The sequence below is a fragment of the Chenopodium album genome, chromosome 20 (genome assembly GCF_948465745.1).
Source record: "Chenopodium album chromosome 20, dcCheAlbu1.1, whole genome shotgun sequence".
Lineage (NCBI taxonomy): Eukaryota > Viridiplantae > Streptophyta > Magnoliopsida > Caryophyllales > Amaranthaceae > Chenopodium > Chenopodium album.
In genome coordinates, this window is record NC_137853.1 from 28839963 (window position 1) to 28861823 (window position 21861).

Below are 21861 nucleotides of genomic sequence, written 5' to 3' on the forward strand. Positions count from 1 at the left end.
TCATATTTCCTTCACCCTCACTTTTAAGCCCCCAGCCATATGGGCAGTTAAAAGGGGCACAAATATTGGAGGTTCATAATTAACCGGCTCAAAATTGAAACGACTTATGATAGAGGCCAGAACATACTTCATTTGAATAAATGCCATTTCTTTCCCAAGACATACCCGAGGTCCGGCTTGAAAGATCGGAAATTCGTACGGATTTACCATCTTTAACTTTCTTGTATGATTATTTATATTGTTCTCTTCGGCTGAAAGTGATTTGTCAGCAGTTTGGCTTTCGAACCAGCGTTTTGGCTCAAACTTTAAACAATCTTCCCCCCAAATAGCCTCCATTCTTCCCATACCGTAAGGAAAGTATGTAACACGATCTCCTTTTCTCACCCTAGTCCCATCTGGTAATACGTCGTTGTTTAGGGCATGCTTTGAGTCCCATGGAACTGGAGGATATAACCTCATTGCCTCACATATGCAAGCGTGCAAATATCTCATTTCTCTCTTTAATACCTCATACCCTAATGGCTTCGAACTCGAATCGCTCCCGGTTGCCAGTTCAGTTCTAATACTCTCTCGAGCAGCGGGATTCACCGATGATAAAAGCCAAAAAAGCCATGTCATTGCAGCCGCTGTTGTATCGCGACCAGCCAAAATAAAACTGATCACCATATCTCTAGCTAGATCGCCATCGTAACCGGCGGAGAGAAATCGAGAGAGAAGGTCATGATTATTTGTCTCTTTTGAATTAGCAACTGACTCTTGCTTAGTACAAATGATGTCACTAACAAGATTATGAAGTTTGTTGATGGATTGCTTGAGTTGCATCTCAGAGCCAAGGTTAAGAGCTCGCTTGAGCTTCCATATGACATAGATTGGACTAGCAGCTCGCTTAGCCGAGATCTCAGCTGCGCTCTCGAAGGCGCTAATGACAGGCGGGATGGGAACTGAGAGGTCTAGACAATTTGGATCAATCCCTAAGGAGACTTTACATATTGAATCATACGTGAATCGTTTTAGTATTTCCTGTACGTAAAAGAAGGTTAAAAAGTTAATAACTGTAAGTGCATTTGTTGAAATTTTAATTCAATTAACGTATAGGATATGAATAAAAACAAAATTTTTTTTTTTGAAGACAGGGTTAGAGATATTGGTAATGTTAATATGAAAAATGTATCATCAAATTAATCTAAATCATACATCGTAGATATTTAAAGGTGAGTAAATTCTTTATTTTTAATTCGTGATCAAATATTAAGGGAAAAATTGATTTAACAAGTTAGGTAACAACAAAAGATGGAAGGAAAGAGATGAGGTCCACAATAAATCAAATAACAAAATATCTAAGCTATATATGATAACACGTCTCCTTTAAATATTTAAAATGATAAGGTGAGTTAGCACTGAAAATTAAAGATACCTTAAATTATTACGGAGTAGGATTGTTTGGCAATACAAGTACCTTAAATAAAAAAAAAAAGGTTGATAATAATAACTCTAAGGCCAGGTGATAATTTAATTCCCATCTCAAAATAAGGTATTGACTTATATATCTAGCTAAAGCTAGTATTTCAATCCAGCCTTATCAATGACAATTGATTGATCAATTTCACCTAATTTTCAGACATTGCTAAACATATCCTAGTTACAATTTGTCACTTCATGCTAGTTAGTGAATAGTATGACTTAATAAAAAAAGCTGTTTTTTTTGGTTTTTTTTTTTCGGAACTTGTCGTATAGCTCTTCACAATAAAACAAAAAATTAGCTCATGCTACAAATACCACTTTCAACGCCCAAATTAAATAAATAAAGAAAAAAGCCTACATGCATCTTTCCATTATTGTTAAAAGATGATCTACATAGAATTTGTGAGAGAAATTTTTTTTTTTTCCTCAATAGGTGAGATACAAATTTTTTTTAGCTTAATTTGACAATAAAGTTGAAATATGAAACGTTGCTTACGGTTTCTCCCTAGCTATTATGTAATGGAATATCTAAATATTTTCTTATTTTATGTTATTCTCCATTGATGTTGATGGAGTATATGTTGTGAGATTCACTAGTAGAAAAAATGACTTATGCTGTGGATTTTTTGGGTATTTGCTGCAGCTTTGAACAGTAGAATTTTTGTCTAATGGTTAATCTACCTAACATTAAGTGTTACATAGTGGATTGCACTAATTCGAATCAATTTTGATTTCTTTATACCGTTTAATTATCTATCACCTTAATTTTATAAATAATCTACATTATGTATGCAATTTCTTTTTCAAAATACGTCATATTTATCTAATTTTTCATTTATCTAACCTCCCTTTATTTTTTTACAACATGTATGTCTGAATTTCTTTTATCTTTTAGAATGAACTTATTTATCTTTATTTGAATTTATTTGTATTTCTCTAAACTTATCATATCTTATTTTAATTGTAAAGGAGCTCTTAGCACTTGAGCTATCCCTCACTCTCATTTTTCTTAGGATTTTTATTTTTTTTTTTATTATAAGAACTATTTTTTTCCTATAAAAAATAAGTTGAACAAAACAGATTTAAAAAATCTGTTGCATATTCCAATTTACTATACAATAGCATTTTTTTTGTATCACTCGTAAATTAAATTAAGAATATAATTTATGCAATGCTTAAAATATAATTACGCAATGCTTAAGAATTTGGATGAAAAATATTATTCAATTATTACTGTATGACATTGACCACTTTTGTCCAACCAAAGTAAACATTTGACTTCCTAAAAAAAAATGAAAAAAAAGGGTAAACATTTGACTATAAAATTCAAACAACCCCCCCTCTTAAATCCCTATACTATAGTCTAATATTCACTTTACAAGTAAAAATAATTTCAATTCAGTAAAAATTCTTCAATTTAGTGAAAATAAGTTCAGTTCAGTAAAAACAATTTCAATTCTGTAAAATTCAGTGGCTATAAAGAAGAAATATAGACAATCAGTAAAAAAAATTTCACTTCAGCAAAATAATTTCAGTTTAGTAAAATTAATATCAGTTCAATAAAATTAATTTTAGTTCAGCAAAAATAATTTCAGTTCAGCAAAAATTTCAATTCAGTAAAAAAAATTTCAGTTCAGCAAAAATAAGATAAAGCGAACGAGGCCTAACAATAGAATAAATATACTCCCTGCGTCCCTAAATTACATTCCTCTTTGGAAATTTACACGGGAATTAAGGAGAAATGAGTAAGACAAATAACAATGATTAGATAATGTTATGGGAAGTACAAATATAGATTAGTTATTACTCATGACATGTCATCAATCCTTTGCAAAAAAAGGACCAATCACATGCTCCTAATTGAAAATTTTTAACCAATCATATTCATTGTAATTTGGCACAAGGATTATGAGTGAGATTAGGTAAGGATGAGTGAGAAAACATTAAATATAAAACAAAAAAAAGAGTTGATTTACTAAAAAAAACTTACCAAAAATAGAAAGGAGAAATGTAATTTTGGAATACCAAAAATAGAAAGGAGGAATGTAATTTAGGGACGGAGGGAATACATTTTTTTTGTTGAAGACAATAAATATACAATATAAATTAGTATTGTTTAATGCTTCACGATCTAATTAATCAAAAATTAATGTAGATCGTTGAAACGCGCTCGTTTAATATTCATCTAGATGCATGCTATTGTTGACATAATTAAGTTTAGAAGTAGTCAATGGATTACCAAAATGGCAATTTCTCTGAAACTAAGGGAAGATAAAGCATTATTTAAAAATTATCACGTATAGAAGATTGGATTATTATATTGTATCGTGATCTAGTGGTTGGACTTTCAATAAGCAAAAAGTATACACATACACTTATGGAGTACAAGTTTTATTTTCTCACAACATAAAATATTGCGTTATGAAATTGAGATTCATGTTTTTTTTTTTAAAAAATTTAGGGTCTTTTGCTTAAATGACTATTATTCTTTTTTTGACGGGGAAATGACTATTATTCTTACAAAGCAATTAAGAATTGTAGGTTTTTTTTCATTGAACCACATTTTTTCTTGTACTATCACTACTTGGAAAAAGCTAAATTACTCCGGTTTTATAGTTCTTGATTAAATCAACTAATTTGAACCGATGTCATTTAGCTTTTTAAAAGGCATCGGTTCTGAATTGGTGCCTTTCAACATTAAAGGCACCGGTTCAAGCCAAAACTAGTGCCTTGGTGAAGCTTTTAACCATTCTCATGTTTTATTCTACTAGTTAACCATATCAATTCTCATATATCATCAAAATCGATTTAATGTCTACAACTAATCTCCAAATTTCCTACCGATGATTTGTTACATATTTTAACCATGACTTTATTTAAAACTTAAAAGGTGAAGTGGATAGGTGGAATACATTCTGTTTTATAACTTATACTAGTGACTGATTCGGGTGATGCCACTAGTATTTTATGTCCAACATTTAAAAGTACAAGTGATGTTCTATGTGTATCATAGTTAATTTTATGTCAGAAATTTTCACTAGTTGAAAAAAGCTAAATTACTCCGGTTCGTTCTGTATATAGTCTGTAATTAAGGCGACTAATTTGAAGGCATATGTTCTAAATGGGTGCCTTTCAACATTAAAGGCACTGGTTCAAGCCAAAACTAGTGCCTTTTTGAAACTTTTATCCATTCTCGTGTTTTATTCTACTAGTTAACTACATCAATTCTCACATATCTTCAAATTCGGTCTTAATTTAATCATTATATATATACCCATTTACAATGGATTCATATCTACAACTAATCTTCAATTTTCCTACCAATTTGTTACATATTTTAATCATAATTTCATTTAAAACATAAAAGGTGAAGTGGATAGGTGGAATACACTCTGTTTTATAACTTATACTAGTGACTAATTCAGATGATCCTACCAATATTTATGTCCAACATTAAAAGTACAAGTGATGTTCTACGTATATCATAATTAATTTTATGTCGAAAATCGTTGGTAGAGAGGATAAAACACATAAGAATAATATTTTATTCACTTTAAGGGCATATTCAAGGAGTTGGGGAGATAAAACAAGGGGATAAGGGGAAGTTACCCATAAGTGTGTATAATGAGATGTGACTCTAGGATCATGGACTGAAATTTTATGTCACAAACTTTATTACTTCGTATATACAATCACGTGTCTAAAATACTTAAGTAAAATTAATTTATTTTTGCTTATTTATTTGTGTTTTAATTTCAAACGAACAACCAATAATAAATAAAATCACCATCTGATCTTAAGACAAAGTTTGATCTAGAAAAGTAAATCTTTCAAGTCATAAAAATCTTACCTTCTACACTTTATAATATGATTAATTTTATACTCCGTATATTATTTGTCTAGATTCACAATTTTCTAAATGATCTAACATATTTTTAATAAAGAAAAGAATCAATTATACATGAACATGACGTATAAAGATCTCAAATTCAGTACTATTATATTATGGCAGAACTAACTTATTACTTTATTAGTATAAAACAGTGAACAAGTACCAAGTAGCTTATATATAAGTAATTAACATGTTTAATTAACAAATAATTAAAACTTAATTACCTGTAAATCAATGATTTTATTTTCATTAGCAGCAAGTTGAAGCAAAGGAATGAGTCGACCTTCAACTTCTTCTTCCAAAATTTTAACAACAAATTCTCGTAACGATTTAGTCGTAAACTCGTGGCTTGCCAACTTTCTTTGATTCGCCCATAACTCGCCATCAACGTTAAATATACCATTACCTAGAAGATCACCTAAAATTTCAGCAAAGGGTTTACCCTTAGGAAAGTTAGGGAAGTTTGTTTTAAGAATGTATTCGACGTTTTCAGGGTTAGCTGTTACGATCACCTTACGTGCTCCAAGCCGGCTCACTACAATTGTTTGAGTCGGCGACATGGAGAGTAGGTCGGTGTACCAGTCTAAGAGCCTCTTCCGGTTTTTGTAGAAGGAAATAAGGCAACCAATGATAGGGTAAGAAGGAGGACCATGTGATTGTGATTTGGTAGTTTTATTAGAATGTTTTGTTGAGAATAATGTTGGTTTAAATTTGTGTAAAATTGAGAAAATGAAGAGGAAAAGAGTGAAGAAAATGAAGAGATGAAAAGGGTTGAAAGACATTTTAATTTAATGGGAGTTTTGGTAGTTGTCAATTTCAAAGAGTATAAGAGAGATGAAGATATGTCGGAGGTAGAGAAATGAATGGTTATTTATAGGGTAAAAAAGAAGAAATAAAGGTGAGTTTGTTTGATTGGTAGTTGAGAACTCGAAGGACATCAAATTCCCAATCTTTGGTAATACTAGGGACTACTAGCTAGCTATACCCAAAGAGGTGTGATTTTAAATCACAAAATATCTTCTACCGGCTTATATCAATCATCAACTAATAACTTCCACTGTTTCTTTTTATTGGTTACGATTTGATTCTTGACATTGTTTGTAAAGTAATAAAATCTTCTACTTTGTAATTTATTTTCAATAAGATACAAATAATATAGTTATGTGAGGTCTTATTTGATTCGTCTCAATAAATAATTTATTAAATAATTAATCATTATAATTTTAACAAGTATGCAATGAAAGATAACAATATTAATGGTTTAATAAGTAATTCTCTTTTTTTTTTTCCTTCTTCCGGGGCCATTTGACTCCAATGAAACCCTCCTCCCCCCCCCCCCCAAACCACCGCCTCCTCCCAACCACTACACCCCCTTCCCCTTCCCTTAAACCGTCAACGAACCCACCTCCCCCCTCCCTCCTCCCGTTCCTCACCTTCATTACATAATTACCAGCAATGCAACTACTCCTCTCCCCATGCATCAAAACATTAGAAATATGTGAGAGGGGGAGAGAGAAGTGGGGCAGTGGTTTTGGGCTAGGGAAGGAGAGGGGGTTGTATAGGGAGGGGATGGTTTCGAGATTTGGGAAGGGAGGGGGGTTTCGAAGCTGGGGAAATAGATGGGTGGCTGGCGATGGTGGAGGAGGCTAAGGAAGGGGTAGGGTTTTGGTGGTGGTTATGGGGAGTGGGGTGGTCGACGGTGGTGGAAGAAGGGAGGTAGCCCTCGGGTTTTAATTTTTAATTTTTTTTTTTATCACATGTTCCAAGTAACCTGTTGTAACAAGTTAGTGACCGCTTATGACTAAAGAAAGTGAACGATTCCAAAGTTCAGATTATTAAATAATAATGAAAAAGAACCCATTTGAGTATTTGACTTACATTCCAAAAAATAACAACGTTCCACATTTAATTTCCTTGTATTCTAGGCCACCTCAACTGAGGTGGTGTCAAATATAAAATTTTTTGTAAATTATAAATGGTGGCGCACTAACTAGTAACTAATCATCGCTTCAGTACATGGCTATCTCATTTTATCTTTGTTATCACCTCGGTTTCATATGATAATTAATACGGAGTACGAATATATGATAAATTTGACAATATTGTACATTTGTTCTACGTAAATTATATTACTTATTTATCTTGTACTTTTATATAAACTACGAGTACTATACTGCTTGCTTGGATCCATAGGTTTGTAGCATATATAACGTAGTTTAAACCAATAATTTCATTTCTTAACAATAATTATGTAGATTGTAATGCAACTTGAAGGAGAACACATTGTTTGGAAGACTGTCTTGATATTAGAAGCTACCAAACTATTTAAAAGCTAGTAGTAAGTATAAACAAACATTACGAGGCATTTTAAATGAAGCCTAAGTGTCACGTGACAATGTGACATTCTATTAACTTATAATTAATTTAAAAAGCTACTCATACAAGATTCAAATATATAACCTTCAATTCTCACGAAACACTACATATACCTTACCAATTTCTACAACCAATTTAAGTTATGTCATACTTTAAATTCTCTTTGGAAAATAAACTACTCATATGTAGACATGTAGTGAATATATGATTTGAATAACAATTTATAACGAAATGGAGTCCTAAATTATTAAAATTGATGTACAATAGCGGTTAATTTCATGTAATATGATTGATGATATTGTCCGAGCCTAAATACTAGTTACGAATTAAATAACAACTTTGATTAATTATAGGCAAAATTGGCTAGAACAACACAAACGCTTGGGTGAGCTCAACAACACGAATTTTGAGAGTTGGGTGCGATAGATGACATCAATGATTTCCGGTGCCGACATAACACTGGATTCCGGCTATTTTATTTTTGATCCAAGTCAGAATTGCTCATTGGAAAGTTGATGCATGTTATCGTTGTTTCACATGCCACCAATCAATCCAATTATGGCAATAATGAAATAAAAGAATGATAAAGTACGGAGTCAATTCAGGTTATCAATCTGATTTAATCCGAGTCACTACTTTGGTTTGGATCATGGTAAATGTTAAATTGTTGTGTCCATGCAAATCAATATCTACTGAGTTACTTCGGGTTAGATATGATTTTTTCGTAGTAGATTACTTTTTGACATAGTTAAACTTGATTGACGATTTTTATCATCATTATTATAATTAGATAATTTTTTATGTAATATGATTTTTCGGTTCCTTCTATTGTTTCAAAATACTCCGAAATTGTAATGTTTTGATTAAGTAGAATGTTTGCTAATGTATAATAGTGTTAACTGTTAGGATTCTTAGAGTGTATCTAGGGGCATAGGGTTTATGTATTTGGCATGCACATAGGAGAACGACGTGGGGTTCGGTGATATATTTTTTGTCTCTTAATGGTACAATGGTACATTTTTGTGTACTACTATGCATGTATAATGTACCATTAAAATATAAGTTGTCTAATAATACTTTTTGTGTATTATTATGTATGTAGTGATACTTTTTGCCATTATATTTTCCACCCTCAATTTCCCATTATTTACAATAATATCATCCTATCATATGACCTATGTGCCAATACTAAAGATTATAGTGTTATGACCGCATATGATAAAACTAGTCAAATTAACATATGGTTATTATAGTAAAAAAAAAAAAAAAAAAAAAAAAAAAAGTCAAACATATTCTTTCTTTGTTTCTTATTGTGGACAAATTAAAAACTTCATATTTCAATGCATAAGGTATATACTACTTAGCTCTCATTTTACGTTTTTTTACACTTAGAGCGGCTAACGCTCGCGATGTGCGCATCATAGGTATCTTATTCAGATACTCTTTTTATTTGGCCTTAAAATCACAAATTTAGTTGTTGGCAGAATTAATAAGAGAAAATTGGTAAATGTTTAGGGGTATAAATGTCCAACACAATTTGTTACAAAAAAAAAAAGTCCAACACAACTAACAATTACGAGAGAAATAAGTACATTAATATTTAAGAGAGTATAATTGTTCAAACACTGTTTATTTAAAAAAACTTGTACATATTAATGAGTGAATATATGTAAATACAGTAATACACATTTTAAATGGCATAATTAACATCACACTAATCATAAAAGTAATCTTGTGTTTTTTATAAGGTAGGGAAGGATCCATGTATATAACTAAAAAAAAAAAAAAAAATTAAAAAAAAAAAAGAAAAAAAAAAGCGGATATTGAAGTAACTTTTAAAACATTTGTTATTTGTATACAACACGAGGTCAATAAAATGGACCACACTGTTCATTAATGGTTGACTTCTTTAAACATGACTAGAAAGAGACAGTACTCATATAACTGCGGGAGTTCGGCACTTTTGCTGAGCCGCAAACTGGTATTCTCTCACGTGGTTTTCCATATTAAAATTAAAGATTTTTTATTTTATTTTTATTTTTTTATTTTTTAATTTTTAAATAACCACCTCAAAATGTATCATGTATTGAACTAATCATTCATTTTTTACAAAATTAAAAAAAGTGTAGTAAAAAAACCCCTCATTAATGTCAAAACCATTAGATATACTGGATATCACCACCCTTCTCCTATTATGATTAGTTTTCTGACCTAGTCCGGGCAGTTTTCCGACTTAGGGGCCCACAAAATATAAAATCATCATCAATACTTATATACTAAAGTAATCACCTGCATTATCCCCAAAGTACACGTGTCGCGCTCACATTAAAAATTTCCCGCCAAATATCTTTATTTTTTCAAAATAAGATAGCTAATAATAATAAATAAATAAAAAGAGAATATACAACCTAGTAAATAGCCTAAAAAATAGAACAATAATAACAATCTATAAAATGTATTATATATATTCCCTTGAATCTATGTGTTGTTCATAATCTACTTAGAAAAAGGATTTTTACACAATTTCAAATTCATAAAATGTCAGCAAACTAAAATCAGAGATAAGTACTCTACATTAATGTATTTAATCTATATTAATTTGGTAATATAAATAGATACTTTTTTTTTTGAAAGAATATAAATAGATACTTCTATTCAAAAAAAAAAAAAAAAAGATACTTCGCACAATATATAAAAAATATACTTCCTCCATTTCTTATTTCTTGCAACATTTGCCATTATGGGGTGGTTTACATTTCTTGCAACAAACTTATTTTTTTCCTTATTGAAACTTTTTTCTATCAAAATGACCCATATACCCTTACTTAAAATTTTTTTAACACATAATGCTACACATAATAACAATCCATTATAACCTTAATCTAAATTAATTATCTATGAAATCACACCCAAATAATCAAACCCATTATCTTTCTCTCTCCTCCATCTATCATTTCATCATCTTCACCTTTCATAATCAAATTCCAAACCACCCTTATAGTGGGTTTCAGATCTGATTATTGGTGAGTTTGGTGGTTCATTGATGATTTTGCAGGTGGTGTCGTGGGTGATTTTGGTAGGTCGTGGGTGGTTCTGGTAGGTCGTCGGTGATTCTGGTGGTGTCGTGGGTGGTTCTGGTGGGTTGTCGATGGGTTTTTGTGGTTCGGTGGTTTTTGTGGTTTGTGGTTTCGCAGGGGTGGAGGAGGGTCGTGGGGTTGGTGGCGTGGGTCTTGAGCTGGTCGTTTTCGATGGTGTTGGTGGTGTTGGTTAGTCGGTGGGTCTAGATCTAGTAGTGTTAGTGGTGTTGGTGGTTTCGCAGGGGTGGAGGAGGGATTTTGGTGGTTTCGTGGGTTTGGTGTGGTTGGTCTGGGTGGTGGTTGTGGGTGGCGTGGGTTCTAGATCTGGGTGGTTTCAGGTAGAAGTGGTTTCGTTGGGTGATTTCGGGTGGTGTTAGGTGGTTTCGGGTGGTTTCTGGGTTGTTTCGTTGCTGGTTCCAGGTGGTAGCCTTTCGTTGCTGGTGGTTCTGGTGGGGTGTGCGTTCATCAGTGGTGGTGCTGAACTTTTAATTGTTTAATTAATTATTCACCCTCTCTCCTTAAAATTACGTTATTTACATGCCCTTACTTTTTAATAATTATGCTTAAAAACTTTTGACTTGGGAACCGTGCAACCCCCCCTTTGTTGCAAGAAATAAGAAACGGAGGGAGTATATTTTTTTCTTTTGAATATCCGAGCTTTAGCTTTGCTCGGGCAAAAAACTTGTAATTAATTATAAAAAAAAAACCCAAACCCACCCTTTCCACCTCCAGTAGGCGGCAGATCTACCACCTCCAACACCCCTTCCCCTTCCCCGTTTCCGATTCCGACACCCCCTTCCTTCCCCATCCCCGTTTTCAGCAATCGCTTCCCTTCCCCTGAAAAATTGATCTCGATAAACCAACAATTTAAACCCTTAAAATAAGTAAATTAAATTATAACTTTTTTTTTGAAGAATGCAACCTTTGAATGAGCAGAGGTATCGGTGTTTGATCGGTGGGGTGGTAGGAAATAGGGGAGGGGCTGCCAATTTGGGCCAGGGAATTTTTTTTTTAATTTAATTTTTTATTTTGACCAATCACGTGGTGACATATGTACCCTAAGTCGGAAAACTAGTCGGAATTAGAGAAGGTTGGTGATATCTACTGGTTATGGCTTTAATGGGTGATATTTTTTAATTTCGGAAAAAAACGGGTGGTTAATTTGATACAGGGTACATTTTGGGGTTGTTATTTACAAAAAAATCCTAAATTAAAGCAAATATCTAGATATACAGTAGATCAAACACTATTTGTGTCTCAAGTTTGACCATGGATGATAACTAGTTTAATTGATTAAATTTTGGAAAAATTGTAAATAATAATGCAATCTTTGGCCCGTTCTTTTTTAATAATACAACCTTTGGATTATACATTAATCTTACAACATTTAGAAAGTGTTGAATTTAAATAGGAAAAAAAACTTGAAACCTGTTGAACATGTTACCATAACACGCATGGCCGACTTAAACTTTTTGCGAGCCCTGTGCGTATTACAAAATAGGCCCTCTAGTTACATATTTTATACGAGTACTTTTATTTGTAACAAGACGAACTATAAAAGAACTACTGACAAAAACTAAAACAACTAAAGGACCAGAACAAAAAACGACGACGGTGAGCCTGAATAGTCAACCAATGAGCCGGAGCCACCCACTGACGAGGAACCTTCCGAAGTTCACAAGCTGAGAACCTAAGAATGACATCCCTAATTAATGTCCTAAATCAACCCAGATGCAAGAAATATCTCGACCTCCTTTATCTTGAAGAAAAGAAAATAAAGTCGAGCAGTTAGTGTAGATCAACAAGCGCCTGAAACCACGACGATCAACAGCCTTGAAAGCCTAGAGACAAGCCTGTAATTCTGAGTGTAGAGCAGAGGAAGAGAGGAAAGATCTAAAACCACCACCATATACCATATCCGAACCTGGGTAGTGAAAAAATCCAACCAGCTATTACAGAGCTATCATGAGCTGTAAAAGCTTTATCAAACACCAGGCAAATATCATATGTAGACCTAGAAGGACCTTGGAGACAGCAGGACGAAAAGGAGGATCTAGATCTAGGACAGAGATCTGCACTGGACAAGAGAGCTGAAGCTTTAAAATCATGAACCGCGAGGCTTCGAGAGACCCAGTCCTGCATAATGTGAAGAACAAGAGCAGGAGAAAGCACAGCTTGTCAGAACACCTTATGATTACGAGCGATCCAGATGGCCCATAAAAAAGAAACCAAATTCTTTTAAAGCTCCCAAGACTTAGTTTGTCGCAAAGATAAAACCTGGTCTACAAACCAATCAGTGAATGGCCTCAACGTACATCAAGCGACTGAAAATTTGGAGCAGTCGTCCAAAGAGTGGAAACAAAAGGGCAATCAGGAAACAAATGATCGATCGTCTCCTGATTACCAAGGCATAGGAAAGAGGTTGGATTCGCTAGAATCCCTCTTTCTTGTAGAACCCCATTGAGAGGCAAGGCGTTGTGGAGAAATTTCCAACAAAAACACTGCAACTTTGGTAAAAGTGGCAAACTCCAAAACAACTTCCACCATAAAGAGGGGAAGGAAGTTACTCCACCCGAGTGATCAAGCCTGCAAAGGAGCATAGCATAGGCAAACTTGGTAGTGAAATTGCCATTCCTCGAGAATTTCAAGTATACAAAATCATTCATCGGCCTACTAAGACGTTCCATAGCCAAAATACGACTAGTTGTGGAAGAATAAAAAAGCTGATGAACCAAAGTCGAGTCCCACGCGTAAGAACGCGGATTAATGATAAAAGAAACATACATGAGACGGAAGAGGCGTCTCACTATCGTCATGGAAAGAGAGAGGTTCCCCAGGAACCCAAGAGTCCTCAAGAATGCAAACCTGAGAGCCAGAACCAACCTTCCAAGCTATACCATCAAACAACACTGACAATCCTTGCAACAACCCCCGATAACCCCAAGAAGACCCAGGAATTGCCCTCGTCTGAAAAGAAAGAAGAGAAGGATACTTTGCTAATAGGAGCCTGGAAACAAGAAGCTGAGGGTGATGATGAATACGCCAACATTGACGAGCCAGAAGAACAGATTTAAAAGAGCCAAGACGTCGAATGCCAAGACCTCCCAGCCCTTTAGGAAGATGTAGAAGAGTTTTGGAACGTAAGCCCTCGAGACTGAGAATCCAACTTCCACTAGAGGTGGGCCAAAAGATTATCCACTTTGGAACAAATCGAAGAAGGAATCTTAAACACCGAGAGAACATGATTGAACGAGGCAACCAAAACCGAGTTTATGATAACCAACTTCGTAGCAGAGGAAAGACCCAAGGAGGCAAAACTTGTCAAACGCTTAACCACCTTGTCAATGAGGAAACCAAAATCAGAAACTATACTACGGTTTAACTCCGCCGGTAAGCCTAAATATGAACCCAAGGTAGGCTTATGCTGAAGCCTCAAACTTTGAGCAAGGAAATCACGATAGTCTGTCGGAGTGTTGGGGCTAAACTTCACAAAAGATTTCTGAAGATTAATCACCTGACCAGACAAAGAACATAATTTTGATAACAGGGCCGTAAGATTCTCACAGGCCTCAGGAGTAATATGCAAGAATAATAAGGAATTGTCGGCGAAAAACAGGTGAGAAATTGCAGGAGCTCCACGAGAAATGCGTATTCCTTTAAAATGAGAGTCTCGTTCTGCCTTGCGAGGCTGAAAAGCCCGGAGAGGGTTACCATTTACTAGAACCTGGTAAGAAACTGTTGAAACACATTGAACGAGTACTTTTATTTATGATTCTATACTTATGATACTATACAAGTACATGAGTAATATGACCTAGTCTCAACTCTCAAAGTTAAAAGACAATAAGACCTATAGTCTAGGCTCGAATGGTACCACTTGTCAGCAAAACATTATACTATTTCGATTAATATTAGTTATGAAGTATGAGATATAAAATATTCTATAGTAACAACTAATAAGGTAGTATCTAGTACTTTTTACAAAGTACTTCGTATAATTTAAAAACAAAACAACCCCAATTGGCCAAATGTTAGGGGGAAAAAAAAATTCAAACACTATAACAAAATTATTCAGAAATTTTAAAGAAAAATATATTTAAAGCAACATCTAAGTATAGATTATTGTCATTAAGTTATGGAGTACCATGTGTTAAAAAATAGTTACGGAGTACCATGGAGAAAATAATTTTAATTTAATTCAAATCAAAATATCACAAAACCTACCACTAAGCCTCCGTTTGGCATTACTGTGGTTTTCTGTTTTTTGGTTTTTTGTTTTTTAAAATCATATAATATATGTCATATAATGAATTAAAATTAGTTAAACTTATTAAAATCATGATAATTTTGAAAACTGACAACAGAAAAGTGGAAACACTTTTTTCTTGTTTCTAGTTTTTGGTTTTTGGTTTTCAAAAAAAAAAAAAAAAAAAAAAACTACAAACAAAAAACGATGCCAAACAAGCCCTAATATTTCCAAAATTCATAGAGCTCATGATAATGGTGACCCAATCAACACTAATCAAAACCCCCAGTGACAAAATATAATTATAACGTTATCAAATTACCATATCTGAATCTAATATTGAGCAAGTTTAGCCCCAAGTCTTAAGACTTGAATGTGATGTCATTTTTGGTGGTCCCCATTGAAAATGATGTCAACAAATTCTTGTTAAGACTCACTAAAGCTTGTCCAAATTTATCACTTTAGCCTAAGACTCAAATATATGACATATTATATGTAGAAAAGTGTAAAAAAAAAAGGATAATAAAAAATATAATTGAGGTGGATCCCAATCTCAAAACTCATCTCAAGTCTTAAGGTGAGTCTTGAAATTTCAGGACACAATATGAGACTTGCTTGAGATTTAAGAAGAAAAATGAGAAAAGTCTTAAACATAAGTCTTAAGACTCAAGATGATGATGTCGGGGCTAAACTTGCTCTTAGATTAAGATAAGCAATTGATTATGATAAGCAAAATTGGGGAAAAAAAAATGAATGTAACCATTATTTTTCGAAGTAAGAGAGAAGATTTAAATGCTTATTGAAAAGGTAGAAGAATTTATTGAAATTGGGGAGTTCCAATAACAATTAAATTGTTTAAAGATGGTTACCATTTACTCATTTAATGGCCGGAAGACAGAGAAATTACCAAGAAAAGGGTTTTTATTTTCCTTTAATAAAAACGTTGGGCTTTCTCAGTTTTGGGGCCCCAATAAATTGGAGGCCCTGTTCATTAGCACTTCTTGCACACCCTTATCTACGGGCATGAACAAATTATAACGTTGGGAAATTTGGGGTGCTACAAAGCATGAACAAATTAAAATGGACGGACTAAAAAATATGGGGCAAATATAGGGAATATGCATGGCATTCGATATGCCCTATGATATGACGATGCATGATGGGTTGATCTAAAAAAAAGAAAACAAATAAAAATTACAATAATGGGTTTGTGCATAATCCGATAACTCCCTAAATTACTTAATTTATATTTCCTTCACCCTCACTTTCAAGCCCCCAACCATTTGGGAAGTTAAAAGGGGCACAAATATTGGAGGTTCATAATTAACCGACTCAAAATTAAAACGACTTATGATAGAGGCTATGACATACTTCATTTGAATAAGTGCCATTTCTTTCCCAAGACATACCCTAGGTCCAGCTTGAAAGACCGGAAATTCATAAGGATTTACCATCTTTAACTTTCTGGCATGATTACTTTTATCGTTCTCATCGTCAGAAAGTGATTTGTCATCAGACTGACTTTCAAACCAACGGTCCGGCTTAAACTTTGTATAATCTTTCCCCCAGATTGTCTCCATTCTCCCCATACCATAAGGAAAGTATGTAACACGATCTCCTTTTCTCACTTTAGTGCCGTCTGGTAAAACATCATTGTTTATTGCTTGCTTTGTGTCCCATGCAACCGGAGGATACAACCTCATTGCCTCACATATGCAAGCATGTAAATATCTTAATTCTTTCTTTAATACCTCATAACTTAGTTCGCCTGAACTCGAGTTTATCCCACTTGCCAATTCAGCCCTAATACTCTCCCGAGCAGTTGGGTCCACCGATGATAAAAGCCAAAAAAGCCATGTCATTGCAGCCGCAGTTGTATCACGACCAGCCATAATAAAGCTGATCACCATATCCCTAGCTAGATCGCCGTCGTAACCGGCAAAGAGAAGGCGGGAGAGGAGGTCGTGATTTTCTAATTCTTGTTTATTAGCAAGTGACTCTTTCTTAGTACAAATGATGTCACTAACATGATTATGAAGTATGTTGATGGATTTCTTGAGTTGCTGCTCGGATCCAAGGTTAAGAATTCGCTTGAGCTTCCATATGACATTGACTGGGCTAGCACCTCGCTTTGCCGAGATCTCGGCCGCGCTTTCAAAGGCGGTAACGATTGACGGGTTGGGAATTGAGAGGTCTAGACAGTTTGGATCAATCCCTAGGGAGACTTTACATATTGAATCGTACGTGAATCTTTTTAGTACTTCCTGTAAGTAAACGAATGAAGGTTAAAAAATTAGCATTGATAGCAAATATAATTGTATTTGTTAAGGATTTAATGCAACATAATGGATAAAAATTAAAAATCTGAGAAGTTATTGCCAAAAATATTGGTAATATCAATTTGTAAATAATATCATAAAACTAATCCAATGTAATTTTTGGTTTGTGAGGGATACGTGAAATGTTGATTTAACAACAAAAGATGAAAGGAAGGAGATAGGGTTTGTAACAAATCTAATTAACCAAATATCCAGACTATGACACATTTCAAATAACTCAAATCTCATTAAAAAAAACCTCTCCCAAAATGATAAGGTGAGTAATATTAAAAATATTAAAAACCTTAAAACTTTATTTGAATTGTTTGACAAGTACCTTAAATAATATATGAGGGAAAGAAAATGACCTAAATTGATTCACTACTTAATTTCCATCCCCAAATAAGCTGTTAATTTATTTTTCTAGAGTACTTTTTTTATTAAGAAAATTTTCTCAAGTACTTTAATTCTAGCCTTATTATGTTATTCCATTTATCAATTTTACTTTTTTCTTTTTCAGACATCGTTGTTAAACATATCTAAGTTCCATTTTGTCACTAGTTAATCAGTGAATAGTGTGACTCAATAGATAACTAAGTAAAAACTCTATAATAAATTGATCTAAGTTCCTTACCCGAACACAATTCACACATGAAATATCAAATAAATAACACTTGCAATGCCAAAGATACATAATATCAAAGGCCTTACAAGCAGTGGCGGAGCCAGGATAATTTCAATGGTAGGGCACTGCGCCATCTAAATATCCTCTTATAAAAAAAAATGTCTCCTTAAACTTTTCAACAAAATAAATCAAGATAAATTACTTATCGCATAACATTAATAGTGAAAGGATGTTCTTAATATAAAAATTTAAAATTATTTAACAATCACATTTGCAAAACCTTAATCACAGAGTATTCTAAAATCCATCAAATGTTACCCCGGCTTAGTCAAGGCTTTCAGCATGACCCATTTAAAAAATATATTAATTATTCATCCTATGTATGGGTTCTGAATCACTAAATGCATTCTTTGTGTCAAATAGCGTGATTAAAAATAGCAACTACAACTAATGATTTGAGTGTACATATATTAATAGAAATATAAAACAAAAAATTACGAGTGCAATCAAACTAGACCAATCTTCAAGTTTTGACATGGTATTACATCATTAATTCCATCATCTAAATGGAAAATTAAAATCTTATTCAAAGTAATATAACTAACTTTCATGGTAAGAATTTTGTTATTGGATAAATAGAAAATTATTCAAAAATCAACCAAAAAAAATTAAAAAATAAGAGAGAATGATGGGAAAGAGATTTGAACCCACGACCTCTTGATAGATAAACTTATGCTTTAACCAGTAGGCTGTTGGTATGATAAGATATAAATGGGCATTTTATATTCTATTTAACTAATAAAACTTCTTTAACTTTTTTTTTCCCTGGCAGGGCACGTGCCCTACCAGGACCATAACTAGCTCCGCCTTTGCTTACAAGTTACAATTTTTTATCTTATGATATACTTCCAACAAACGCCTAAAATAAATGATAATCAAAAGGCCTACATATTTCATTTATTGTGAAAAATATGTTGTTTTTTTTAAAACAAATTTGGAATTTGTGAGAAATGTTTTTTTTGGGGTGCATAGAGAGCCACAAAGGCAGGGGTGATGAGAATCGATCCCAGAATCTTCTAGAATCGGGAGGGAAGCTCTAATCACTTGAGCTATCCTTCACTCTCTGTGAGAAATGTATTTGATGGTAAGGCATTGTACAATTTGTTGTTTAATCTAATTTGACAATGATATTGAAATCTAAAACATTGCTTACAATCCCACCGTATAATGTAATCGGATATCCAAGTTTCTCATTGTACGTTATTTTCCAATAATGTTGATGGAGTATATGTTGCGAGACTATCATTAGTTTTTGTCTAATGGTTAATCTATTACATAAAAGCTATGTTCTTTTTATGTTATTTTTATTGAACTAATATGATTTTGATTGAAATAAAATTAATTTTTTAAACTGAAATTATTTGTTACTAGACTTAAAATATTTTTAAATAATTAAAACTTATTTTTTCTTATTGATTATCTATTAATTTTTTTTTAAGGTTATCGGATTTTATCAATTAAAACTTATTTTTATTGAACATAAATTATTTTTGAAAAACTAACTTATTTTTACTAAATTAAAAAACTAAATTATTTTTACTAAATTTAATAATTTAACTAAATTTAATTTAATTATTATCTGAAGGTGAGGAGAAAAAGTCCTAAGTGTGTTTCATATTGATTGCACTAACTCAAATTTACTATGTTTACATCCTACAAATATCTACCACCTTAATATATTGATGATGTATGTTTTTTCTTTGATGCATTCTATTCACTTGATTTTCATATATCTTACTTTATCGTATCTAATTTAAACTTATTTGAAGATAACAATTATTAATTACTTTTAATTATTAAGTTCGTATATTTAGTCGTCCCTTCTTCTATTTCCTTTTTTTGTCTCCAAGGTTTCTCAAAATTAGCGTTTACTAGGCCGAGAATAATTAAATTAGTCATAGTGAAATATAGCAACAATATTATAATTTTTCTTAGCTACAAAACATTAAAATTAATAAATAGTATTAAATGTCAAAGTGTTTCAATTTAAAAAAAACCAGAGCGGTCAAATAATGTTATATAAAATATGTGCATTATACAATCTTATTTGACCCCTTTGTAAAATATACCACAATGACCATAAAATTCAAAACCCCCACTCTCTAACTCCCTAAATAACGAAGTAGTCTAACTAATAATTTGTATTGTATATATTGGTACACCCTTAGTATTTTAATGTTAGTGCAAATTTTAAATGGCAAATATCTTTAATCTCAAAAAATTATAAAAATTAGATATTAATAACTTATTAATCGAGATGAATAAAACTTGATCATATATGATAATTTTAATTCTTATTTCTAAAAAGAAATTTAGAAAATTTCCTCTATTTTTTTTAGTCAAAAGATTTTAAATGAGACTAACATTAGAAGACGAAGGGAGTATTATTAAAAATTAATGCTTAACACTCGTCTTATTCATCCAAATGCATGTTTTTGTTGAAATAAATAGTATATAAGTAGTTGTTTAAAAAAATAGTATAGAAGTAGTCATGGAGGAGAAAAGACTTAAAATGGTCAAAATAGTTATTATACGAACCTCACAACCAGAAAGTTAATCGGCATCAAGGTAAAAGGTGGTGAAATGGAATTTTATGTTTGATATTTTTAAATAAAGTTTACGGATGGTAAATAAAAAGATATGATTCTATGGTAGGTATCCTTAAAATGACTTCAAGTATATTAATTTTTTACTAGTTAGTTTTGAGTTTTTTTAATGTCAAAATTAATTTAAAATCATTTATTAAATTTGAAATAGTTTTTAAATTTTTTTTTTATAATTTTCCTAATTTATTTACAAAATTCAGTTTTAATTTTATTGAAATTAGAAAATAATAAATAAATTAATCAGAAAAATATAAATTTAAATTTTAAAAATAAGAAAAAATATTTATAATAAATTTTGACATATAAAATAAATAAAAAATCAACCAATATAAAATTAGTATAACGGTAGTAGTTTAAGGATGACTACCATAGAATTTCAAAATAAAAGGGGTGTTTTGAGGGTTGTAAAATGCAATTAATCCTATATAAAAGAAAAGGAAAGAATTATGATAACATGACGTACGTTATATAAGTAATCAACAAGGATAATTAACAAATAATTAGACATAACAAGTTACCTGCAAATCAATGATTCTATTTTCATGAGCAGCAAGTTGAAGCAATGGAATAAGTCGGCCGTCAACTTCTTCTTCCAAAATTTTAACAACAAATTCTCGTAACGATTTCGTTGTAAATTCGTGGCTTGCTAACTTCCTTTGATTCGCCCATAATTCGCCATCAACATTAAATATACCATTACCTAGAAGATCTCCCAAAACTTCAGTAAACGACTGACCCTTTGGAAAGTTAGGGAAGTTTGTTTTAAGAATGTATTCAACGTTTTTCGGGTTTGCTGTTACGATCACCTTACGTTGTCCGAGTCGGCTCACTTCAATTGTTTGTGTCGGCGACTCGGAGAGGAGGTTGGTGTACCAGTCTAAGAGCCTCTTCCTGTTCTTGTAGAAGGAAGTAAGGCAGCCAATAATAGGGTAAGAAGGAGGACCATGTGATGGTGGTTGGGATTTGAGGAATAGAAAGTAAATGAAAGAGGAAATGAAGAGAAAAAGAGAGAAGAAAATGAAGAGATTAAAAGGGTTGGTAAACATTTTATTTTCAAAGTGTATAAGGGACTAAGGGTTGTGATGAAGAGATATATGTCAAAGGGAAATGAATGGTTATTTATAGAGTAAAAACTAAGTTATTAGAGTGGTCAAAAGTTTGCTCTTGACTTTGTATGTTATAAACTTTTGTATTAATTAT

General features: G+C 32.5%; 2 protein-coding genes across 2 annotated transcripts in view; both read right to left on the reverse strand.

Moving 5' to 3' along the window:
* LOC145596985 (cytochrome P450 94B3-like) lies at window positions 1-6135 on the reverse strand. The gene is made up of 2 exons (XM_081653174.1): window positions 5578-6135; window positions 1-1020 (listed from the first exon to the last, which is right to left on the reverse strand). The coding sequence occupies exons 1-2, from the start codon at window positions 6133-6135 to the stop codon at window positions 1-3; spliced, it is 1578 nt and encodes a 525-aa protein (XP_081509300.1).
* A 7251-nt stretch (window positions 6136-13386) lies between these two features.
* Window positions 13387-21861, reverse strand: part of LOC145596986 (uncharacterized) — a 36225-nt gene continuing 27750 nt past the window's right edge. Inside the window, exons 5-9 of the mRNA XM_081653175.1 lie at window positions 21180-21613; window positions 16312-17316; window positions 14091-14530; window positions 13591-13978; window positions 13387-13392 (exon numbers count right to left, since the gene is read on the reverse strand). Of these exons, the coding sequence (XP_081509301.1) occupies window positions 13387-13392; window positions 13591-13978; window positions 14091-14530; window positions 16312-17316; window positions 21180-21613 (2273 nt within the window). The remainder of the gene's footprint in view (window positions 13393-13590; window positions 13979-14090; window positions 14531-16311; window positions 17317-21179; window positions 21614-21861) is intronic.